The sequence below is a fragment of the Clinocottus analis genome, unplaced genomic scaffold (genome assembly GCF_023055335.1).
Source record: "Clinocottus analis isolate CAN_PGR_092001 unplaced genomic scaffold, fCliAna1.0.p SCAF_6, whole genome shotgun sequence".
Lineage (NCBI taxonomy): Eukaryota > Metazoa > Chordata > Actinopteri > Perciformes > Cottidae > Clinocottus > Clinocottus analis.
Window position 1 is genome coordinate 12,866,852 of NW_027176218.1, and position 11,235 is coordinate 12,878,086.

The 11,235-nt window shown below is 40.9% G+C and overlaps 1 protein-coding gene across 1 annotated transcript; it reads right to left on the bottom strand.

The window, feature by feature from the left end:
• Positions 1 to 889: 889 nt before the first annotated feature.
• Positions 890 to 2,712, bottom strand: LOC137803747 (zona pellucida sperm-binding protein 4-like). Its single transcript, XM_068602463.1, is given in 9 exon segments — positions 890 to 1,011; positions 1,093 to 1,168; positions 1,251 to 1,398; positions 1,584 to 1,776; positions 1,852 to 1,872; positions 1,875 to 2,011; positions 2,097 to 2,194; positions 2,282 to 2,466; positions 2,568 to 2,712. Coding segments are annotated over 9 exon segments (1,095 nt in total). The 3' UTR covers positions 890 to 919.
• Positions 2,713 to 11,235: the final 8,523 nt, after the last annotated feature.

The following is an 11,235-nucleotide window of genomic DNA, read 5'->3' on the forward strand; positions in this document are numbered from 1 at the left end:
CTAATTACTAAGTGCTACCACAGAAAAACCCACATTTATTAACCCATTCATTCAGTTGTGGACAGCCATTTTCTCAGTAATTATTATTCATGAACGTGACATTGGATTCTTCAGGCGGAGTTTACCTGGTCTTTGACACCATTTTCTTTAATGAGGTTAGTGCACACCACTCTCTTCAAACATAGCCGTCGCCGTCATTTTCCAGGTTTGTTTATTGCACAATAGGAATGAAAGACATTGATATACAACAAGGATTGATATACAGCTCCACTTAGATAGGACAATACAATACAAGTTAGAATATACAATTATCTTTACACTGGCAATTGTAGAATGCAAAGGACAAAAATGTTTTGTAAATATAGCTCAGTTGATTTTGAATTAATTTGTTAACCAACCTCACACTAGAGCTAATGCTATTTTACTGATGTCAATACCACCGTTCTTATCGTTTATTATCATTATACCTCACTGTGTGGTAGCTTTCTGATTCATGGAGCTGTATTCGTGGCTGCTCTGAGTGTGTGATGGGAGAAGTAAATATTTTTTAACAGCACTTACAGTTTCTTTTGTTACCAAATGATTTGGCTGGAATTCATGCATAAACAAAAACATATTCTGTATTTATGTGCATCATACGAAAATAGAGGTGAAATGAATGAAAATGAAAAGTACTTTATTAATCTCCAAGGAGAAATTTTTTAACTTTTTTTAATTTAATTTTTTTTAAATTTTTTAAAAGACAGGTATCTATCGATAGAAACGTTTGTTGTATTTTGTTTCAGAAGAACCATAAAATATTATTTCATTCTTCCGAAGCACACGTTTATAGTCTTTTTGCAATCATTACAATACACAGTATGTCATATGCAATATTTTACTTCAGGATCTTGGATAAATTCTTGAGTTTGACAGCGTTTTACTCCACAGAGGCAACCATGCTCACTGGTCCTACAGAAACCACAACCATCGGCTCAGGATGTGTCTGGTCCACAGCCGTGACATCTCTCCCTACAAACAGACAAACAAACATGGTCAGATTTATGTGCATTTTGCTCCTTTAATTCTGCAGATTATAAATTCATCTCTTACTTTTTCTGTAGCATGTTGGTTCACAGGAGTAGCCCGCTGCAGGAGTGCACACAGCTGTACTGCAGTGAATGTACACCTGAACAAAGAAAAGCATGTAAGTAGAGCAGTACACACATATGTTGTTGAATCAGTTTATCATCAGTGGATTAAATTATTACCTGTTCCTTCATAGGTTGCATTGAATTGGGGTCAACAAAGGTAAACATTTTGAACAAGAAACGTCTGTAGTGACTGGGTAAGTCCAGACCAGAGGAGGGGCCGACTGGAACCAGTGAGGACAAGTAGTTATCATTCCTGTATGGACACCTGGATGAAAAGAAAATGGCATCAAAGCAACTCCTCTGTAATTCAATTAAATAGGGAAGCCAGTGATTTCATAGCAGTCATTTCTCTTTCACTTATCCGGATGAGCAGAAGTGTAAACTCTGATAAAAATGGTTGAACATGTTGTTTTAAACAGAACAAGAGTGTTAAATTGGTGTTTTAGTTACCCGTCTTTCAGAATGTCCCACTGGGGCAGACTGTGAGGGTTGGGGCCTGTGGTCGCCCAACAGCGACCAAGAGTCAGAACAAGGTTGGGATCAGTCTTTTCCATGAGTTGAACCTCCACGTACACAGGTTCCCTCAGTACTTTGGTCACAGGATAGTCAGCCTCCGCGTAGCACGAGGTATAGGCCACGTCCACTGTGAGAGCAGGGACCAGTTAGTATGACAGCCATCTACAAACACAGCAGCGCTGCCAAGCCGACATTCACTTACCTTCATTACAACCTTTGACATGCATTGTCCATTACCCAACCTCAGTTCCACTCTGATGGGTCCCAGAGCAGCAACTGGTAGAGGAGGAGTTGATAACGGTAATACTTCTGCAACCACAGTTTGAACAGTGGTGCCAATGTACCTAGCCTGGAAGAATAATCTAAAAAGAGAAAACTGGCATTATGTTGCTTGGTCAGATCTGTTATTTAAATATTACGAAATATTCATAAAAAAGCATCACCTACTCATAGTGACTGTACCTGGTAATGGCTCCACGACACCTGGTGTCCACTTCATATGAGGAGAACATTTTGTTCTCATAGATTATAACACCAGGCTCCTCCTACAAAATGTAAAAGAAAAAGACATTATGGGGTAAAAACTTGCCTTTTTTTAACCGGTGAAAAAGTTGATAAACTCAAGGTCTTACCAAAACAACGGTGCCACACGAAGTAACGGGAAAGTAATAGATGGCAAAGTCTGAATTAGAGTCAACATCTGAACAGCCTTGATCGTTGCTCAACAGTGAGATTGAATCAAGGTCAATGTTGGGCAGCGTGGCATCTCTTGCTACTACAACAATGAAATGGCCGTCTTTGGTGCACTGAACGGTCACTGGTGGCATAAAAACAAGCATTGACAGGTTAAATATGTAAAACACCTTTTTTTACATCCTCCATTACGGTCTATTGCATGACATTCTTTTCAAAACTCACCTGCCTTTCCATCGTAGCACTTTCGGCCATCAAAACAGCAGTTTTTGTCTTTGCATCCATCAGCAGTGATGTCAGGAAGTCCACAAGGGATTCTCGTGCTTTTTGACACTTCACAACTCTCGGCAAGAGGAGGCTTTGACAACATTGAGTTGGAAATGTGAGGTCTCTGTGGAATTTAAGGGTTCTGTTGCTGCTGAAAATCGAATGCCAATTGAGGAATTTTTGGAACTGTCCACGGCCCTCCAGGGCTCAGTGGTGACTTCGGAGGCCAGAGTGCTGGAGGGCCCAGTGCTGGACGGCTCTTTGTAGGCATCTACCCTACACTTTGAGCTTCTACCTCTGTCCCAGCTAAGCTTGCTAGCAGCGCTAGTGCTCCTAAAAAAGGTGACACTCCAGTGCTTTTCCATGGTTCAACAGCAGTTTGAACCGGAAAGTCCACAAGTGTACAACTTGTGTTGTAGATGCTGCCACATTTATATACCTGACTAGGCTTGATGTTTTTTTAAAACCCTCCTTTGACGCAGAATAACCACCAATTACAACATCCAGTCTTTTTAATAGCCACTGAAAAGCTTCAGGGGTGTATTATGTCATGTTATTATTTTGGGGATAATTTGATAAGCTTTTTGGCAACTTCTCAAGATCAGACATGTGTGTCCTATTAGATCAGTTCACTAGGTTGGATGACATCCATTATTTCGGTCACAAAAACCTTTCTTTAAAGGTCTTCGTGACCTCAAGAGTTGTTTGTCACCAAATGTTTATTTTGCTCGTGCACAATGGCAAATATATTGATCTTTTCTTTTCTGTATCTGTAACAGAGGTTGCCATAATATGAACTTCAGCCCAATAGGTCTGTTCATATGTATACCTTTCCGCTGTGCTATTACAAACACATTATTTTAAACAAAAATAAAAAAGTAAAGTATAAAAAGTAAATTTTAAACATGCTCTGAAGTTGATTGCAAGCCAAAATACATCAATACATGCAAAATCTAGTAAGACTGTATGACGTACAACATAATACATACATACAGTATTATGTGACTATTGTAACTTTTGCTACCAAATTATTATACTAGAATTAATTTATTAATTACATTAATTGAATGTGCATAAACAAAAATATAATTGTTTCCATAAATGAGTGTAACACTTCGTTACTCCGATGAGTCTCGTGTACAATGAGGGAAACACATTTGAATTGTAGTTCTCAAGCAGTTTATTATTATTATTCACATTGGTACTGTACAGGCTGTCTCGCGTGACCTCCCCTGACTACTTTGCATGCAGCTTTTCTTCATGAACTGATTTTCACGATATTTGGATCAGAGTCCACCCTGCCTTTTTGTTAAACTGAATCCTTCTTATTCTTCTTCTGTGGTTTTTAACGGCAGCTTGCATCCTTTCTGTTGCATTACTGCCATCTTCCGGTTCCAAACTCCTACAATTTCCCAATCAGTCCTGTTGCTTGCAAAAACTTCCCATCTTACTTGATCTCCACTCTAGTACATTCCTTAGCTCTCTTCCTTCAATTGCTTGTCCTTCCATTTCATGTCCCTCCTTTCTGAGCTGTACCTAGTACAGGTGGTGATCACATGTTGTACACTTGTAGGCGCCAGGCAGCGATCACAGAGTCCATTTGGATGTTTCCATATCATATGTAATGTGCTGTGGTCCTGTTTGCCTCTTCTGACCGTGACCTCCAGCATTCACTGGGGCGTTTTTCAGCCGAGTGTGAAGCAGCAGTCATGAGAGTTAGCACCTCCAAAATGAGGCTATGGTGCTCTGCCGGAAACCAGTGGATTGCTCCCTTCAAGAGGGACAAAATGCCTGCCCCAAGCGCAGGAGTTCTTGCGGGTAATGCGGGTTCTTGTTCACGAGTGAGGGTAAGGTGGAGCGGGAGATCGGCTGATGGATCGGGGCGGCTGCAACAGTAAAACAGGCGCTATATCGCCCATCTTGGTTAAGAGGGAGCTGAGCCAAAAGGCAAAGCTATCCATTTACTGGATGTCTACGTTCCAACCCTCACCTATGGCCACAAACTCTTGGTAAATATTCAAGATATTTTAGCACATACGACAAAGTTACTTCTTTTAGCTTATTTGGCTGTGTCCTCCTACAAACCAACTTACACTAAAAGGTAAAAATAAAAAAAGAAGTCACAAAATATGGTAAAGGTATTGCACAAGAATAAGGCACAGAATGTGATGACAGTATTGCACAAACAGTCTATAAAGTTCACTATGTACAGCTACAAATGTACAGTGTGGTCATGACAAAGTCACAGCAGCAGGCGTACAGTTCAGGGATGTATACGTGAGCTGTTCACCAGCCTGATGGCCTGCCTAGACACTGTTTGTCAGTCTCGTAGTTCTGGACTTCTGACTCCTGTAATGTTTGCCTGGTAGCAAGAGTGGGAAGAGTCTGTGTTGGTGGTGTTTTGTGTCTTTGATGATGCAGTGTGCCCTCCTGTTTACTCTGATGGAGTAAATATCTTTAAGAGAGCGAAAGGCTGCTGCTGAGATCTAGTGCAGTTTTTATTACACGCTGGAGTGCCTTCCTGTCCTGGGCAGTGCAGTTTGCATGCCAGACTGTGATTAAGCTGGTAAGGACGCTCTCCACCATTCATCTGTAGAAGTTGCTGGGAATCCTAGGTGGCATGCCACATTTCTTCAACCTTCTTAGGAAATACAGTCGCTGCTGTGCCTTTTTGATGATCTGAAGTGTGTTGTGAGACCAAATGTGGTCCTCGCTGATGTGTGTTCAGATAAACGTTAAAGGTTTTCACCCTTTCCACCTCTGTCCCACCAATGTAAAGTGGTATGTGTTGCACCCTCTTCCTCCTTGGATCGATAATCATCTCCTTTATCTTGCCTGCGTTCATGGAGAGATTATTACCTTGACACCAGGCCACAAGTTACTCCACCTCTCTTCTGTACGCCGTCTCAGCCCCACCAGTGATCGTTTCAATGGCTGCCGTATCACCTGCAAACTTGATGATGCAGGTGTTTTCCTGGGAGGCCACACAGTCGTATGGGAAGAGAGAGTACAGCAAGGGACAGTACACAGCCCTGGGGGGGGGTCCCTGGGCTAACAGTTCTTGTGTCAGATGTGCGGTCGCCATCTGACTGATTGGGGTCTTTCTGATAGAAAGTTCAGCACACAGTTGCAGAGGGCAGGTGTCAGACCAAGAGTGAGGGGTTTTACAGAGAGTTTGTGTGTTATGCCCTCTAAGTGTGTGAGGGTTGTGTGGATGACGATGTTGACTGCATTGTCTGTGGACCGGTTCTGGCGATATGCAAACTGCAACGGGTCTACGGCGTCTGGGATTGTCTTTTTGATGTGGGTAATGACTGTTGTATTGGAGGATTTTCTCTGTTGATCTGCTAAGGAGGAATGGAGTCTTTAAATCACGATTGTCTTTCGGCCGTTTATTCTTGCAAGAAGGAAAAATATGCAACAGCCACTCAGAGCAGTCTGTGACACAAGGTTTAATGAAACAGTCACAGCCCTACTTTATACATGATGAGGGTCACACCTCTAAGCCACGGTGAAACAAAGAAAAAAGTCAGCTAAGGAGGTTTCGACATCTAATTCGGATGCCTGCTGGATGCCTCTCATTAAAGGATTTTCAAGGCACGTCCAACTGGTAGGAGGACCCTGGGAAGACCCAGAACTCGCTTGTGGGATTATATCTCCCGGCTTACCTAGGAACGCCTCGTGGTCCCTCAGAATGGGCTGGAACATGTTCCGGGTTAGAGGGGAGCCTGGGTTGGCCTGCTGGACCTGCTGCCACCGCAACCCGACCCCGGATAAGCGGTCGAAAATGGATGGAATCAGTTACTCCATGCAATCGTTTCTTTTTATGTCCAGTTTAACTGAATTATTGTTTTTTTTAAGTAACGTGAGCGTTGTATTGCTGTCTGACAGTCAGCACAGAAAATCTGTCAGTAAGAAACCTGGTGGAGACGTATTGTCTGGACAAAAGATCTGACAGATGGAGTTACACTGGTACCTCATAAACATAAATGAACATTGTATGCAAACTAAACTAAAATGCTTTTATTTTCAATACTTTGTTATTAAGACATGGATTTACTGGTGCTTGTTGTTTTTCCCCCCTGCAGACATTCTTTTATTTTATTGTTTTAAGTGTTACCTGAACATGGTAAAGTGAGAAAATGCAAAACACTTCAAAGTTATTCGGTTGAAGAGTTAAATACGAGTCTATTGAAATTAAGTAAGTGTTGGATACAAAGTACACTAATAGGGAGTAAATACAGGGGTCAATATGTTTTTAAAAATGGCAAGAGTTAGTTAAAACAACACTTAAGTGTCAAGTAGGTCTAACACTCATGAAGAGTAATAATTAGTCCTAGAGTAAAATGTAAATAACACTGTGACAGTAATTTAAAACCACTTAATCAACTTAAAACATACTATCATTTTTTATCAATATTTTAAGTGCATTTTTATTGGAATGTTTAAAATAGAAAACTTCCTTGTGTCCTCTCTCCTAGCTTGGTTTCCTTGCGTCTCTCTATGCATCCCTAGTGGGGAGCTAAGACGCAAGGAAAAGACGCAAGTGAGGGAAACGGGCAATTTAGAGACTTGGGTCGCACTCTCAGGCCATTTCGTCCTTGGGAGTCCAGGGACGGGAGGACACAGGATGGTCTTTCTGCAAGTGGAACAGCAGCAGACTTGATAAAGTATTTTTACAGTCAAACAAAATATGACAACCCTGCTTTTTTGCTCTGGTTTCACACACACACACACACACACACACACACACACACATATCATTGTGTGTGTATATATATATATATGTATATATTAGGGCTGGGCACGATAACACGTTGACGGGAGATTAATCTTGCAATCCTTTAACGGCATTAACTATTTAATCATGCGTTAACAGCATGTTGGTTTTTTTTGCATGATTTTTTTTTTGCATTGGGAGGGACTAATCGCTTTAAATCTCTCCAGACGGCGTAGTTCAGATCTGAGCGTCTTACAGCTCTCCCAGTCCTGCCTGTGTGAGGTCAATCAAACATGAAAAATAAATAAGATAAACGCCGTGAACGCATTGCAGCGATACTGCTTTGACTTTGAATGTGATTCATGTAAATGCGAGCGGACACGCTTCAGTAGCCTCGCCGACACGCAGCGTGACGAAGTGAGTCTGACGTGAAAGCACGTATTGTTCTGTAACTTCTGTTCTCAACAAGCAGCGGTGCTGCCGCGAGCCGCTTCACACGCATTCATAGGCGGGCAAATACACTGCATATATATGTACCGGCAGGCTCCGCGTCCAGATTGAAAGTTAATCGCGCATGAGCAAAGCTGCTGACCCCGCGGTCTGATCCATGCAGAGCACTTTAAAGCAGCATCACTTCTGGATCTTTACTCTTCTCTCAAAGAGGAGAACTTTCCTCACATCACAAGATGTTCAGTGCACTTGTTCAAGACAACACAGACTGGACTTTTCTCACTGAGGAAGAAAAACTATATAAATATGAAAAGCACTTATTGCTTTTGTATAAAGTTAATCAGTTGCTGGTCTTTAACATACATCTTTAAGGTAAGCAACAGACTGAACATGGACAAAAGAAGGAGTGGGTTATCCCGAACAGGGACCCTTACTACTGAACAGTACCTGTTCAAAAACTATATCTATATATATGTGTGTGTGTGTGTGTGTGTATGTATGTTAACTTGCTGTTGCTCCAGAGTGCTGTTATATTGTTCTGATAACAATACTTTTTAAAAAAAAGCTGCAATACACTAGTTTTTTACTTAATTATTGAATTTGGCGCATAATGTGATTAATTGCAGAAAAATCATGTGATTAATCAGTTAATTTTTTTAACTTAGCCCAGCCCTAATATATATATATATATATATATATATATATATATATATATATATATATATATATATATGTGTGTGTGTGTGTGTGTGTGTGTGTGTGTGTGTGTGTGTGTGTGTGTGTGTGTGTGTGTGTGTGTGTGTGTGGCGGGCCAGCAAGGCCTTCTCTGCTGGCCTAAACAAAATCACAAAGTTATAGCTATTTTATACTTATATACATATATATATATATATATATATATATATATATATATATATATATATATATATATATATATATATATATATATATATATAATAGTTAAAAGTTATATCTATTTTATAATGTATTTGTTTTTTACAAATACACTGCATGTATTATAATTATATGTTATAATCTTATGTTCTCATAGAGCAGCTCCTGTCTCCTGTCTGTTCCTCATGGCTTGCTGGCAAGGCAAGTTTATTTTTATAGTACAATTCAACAACAAGGCGATTCAAAGTGCTTCGCATAAAACCATTAAAAGCAGATTCAAAAACAGTTAAGAAAACATTAAAACAGTCAATAAAAAATAAAATGAAGAGAGGTTGAAGTGCAGTTTAAGAAATAAAATGCAGCAGTGAGATGCAGCAGTTGAGGCAACCTCAAACAGAAAAGTCTTCAAACTGGATTTAAAGGTGCTGAGGGTCTCAGCAAACCTGCAGCGTTAGGGACCTTGTTCCAGATATGTGGAGCAGAAAAACTGAAGGCTGCAGATCACAAACATACTTAAGCCCTAAACCATTCAGTGCTTTATAAACCAGCAGCAGGATTTTAAAGTCAATTATTTGTCTGTCGCTGGCCTGTAACGCTGCTTTAACACTCTTTATCCAATCAGATCTCACCTCCGTCTCTCTGTATGTGTATCTCTCATCTTTCTCTTTTCTCTCTCTATGCTGGTTAAACAGTGAAGGCAAGCAGGCTAGCCACTGTGTAATCCCTGCTGTCTAATCCCTGCGCTGTGTTACCTGCACAGTGCACACACACACACAACTTGACTAGGTATGCACCGAGTCAAGTTGGGCGAGCTACTTTAACTTATAGTAAAAAAAGAACACTTTAATTTGTTGAGTAGAAGAAGTAAAGCCCAATCCCAATCTCCATCCTAAACCCTCAAACCCTGAACCCTCAGGGATTTACTGACATCAGCTGTTAAGTGGTTGAGTGTGAGAGTCTGTAAGGGCTTGAACTGGTGTAAACATGAATGGGAGAGAACTTTGCTGTAACATCACGTGACAACTTAAAAACATATTGTGTACAATTGTAAATTTATTTTATTATTTGTATTCACTAATTTGAACATCTTCCTCTGAAATGAGAAGTAATTTTAAATTATTATTATTATAATTATTAATTGAATTATTTTATAGAAGTTGTGTTTGATGATATTCGACAATTCAGCTTAAAAAGACTTAAAGGTAAAGGTAAATTTGCCACCACACCAGTTAGATATATAATACATCTAAAAAAAAAAAGTCTTCCTAGACGATGTATCTTGGCTTGCACTAATCTTTAAAGCATGTTTGTCTTCCAGTGGAATAAAGGCTCCTATTTTTAGGAAACTGTTTAAAATAATGTGTTCCTAGTGCACTTATTATGACAAACTTTAATCCAGATTCATATTAAAACACAATATGTTTGTCATTGTGCACTAGCAAATTAAACATTTGAAAGCAAATGGCTTTTGAGGTCACAAAGACCTTTACACCTGACCTGATCTAATGGGACACGTGTCTGGTCTTGTGAAGTTGCCAGAGGGCTTATCAAATCATTCCCCTAAAGAATATACAAAACATTACAGAATACACGCTTGAAGCTTTTAAGTGGCTATTGAAAGATGGAAAGCTGCAATTGGTGGTGGTTCTGCCTCAGAGGAGGTTTAAAAAATATTTTTTTAAGACATCGTGCTTGTATAAATGTGGCAGCAAATACGACACAAGTTGTACACTTGGTGACTGTCCGGGTCAAACTGTTGAACCATGGCAAAGCACTGGGGTGTCGCCTCTTTCGTGGCACTAGCACTGCTAGCATGCTTAGTTGGGACAGAGGTAGAGGCTACACCTCTTACGCGTACAGGTACGACAACGCTTAGCGGTATGACATTGCTTACCGGTAATCCAACGCTTAGCGGAACGACAACGCTTACCGGGACAACAACGCGTCCTGGTACCATAGTGGTTACTGGTACTCCATCGCGTACCAGTACTACGACCCTTCACGGTATGCCGACCTTTACCAGTACAACCTTTAGCAATACTCCAACGCGTACCGGTACTTTAACGATTACAGGTACTGCAAGAAGTAACGGTACTACAACGCTTAGCGGTACAACGACACTCAACGGTATTACAACCCATATTGTTCCTACAACGCTTACTGGTACTCCAATGCATACGGCTACTTTAACGCTTCCCGCTACTCCAACGCGTACTGGTACTATAACGTTGACTAGTAACGGTATTCCAACGCGTACCGTTGCTCCAACCCTTACCGGCCCTCCAACCCTTACCAGTGCTGCAACGCCTACTGGTTCTGTAACGCTGACCAGTACTGGCACTCCAACGCGTACCGGTACTCTAACCATTACCGGCCCTTCAACCTTTACCGGCCCTCCAACCTTTCACAGCCCTCCAACCCTTACCAGTACTGCAACGCGCACTGGTACTGCAACGCTGACTAGTAACGGTACTCCAACACGTACCGGTATTAAAGAGTTTACTGGCATTACAACGCTTTCTGGTACTATATGGCGTACCACTAGTCAAACGCTTACTGGTT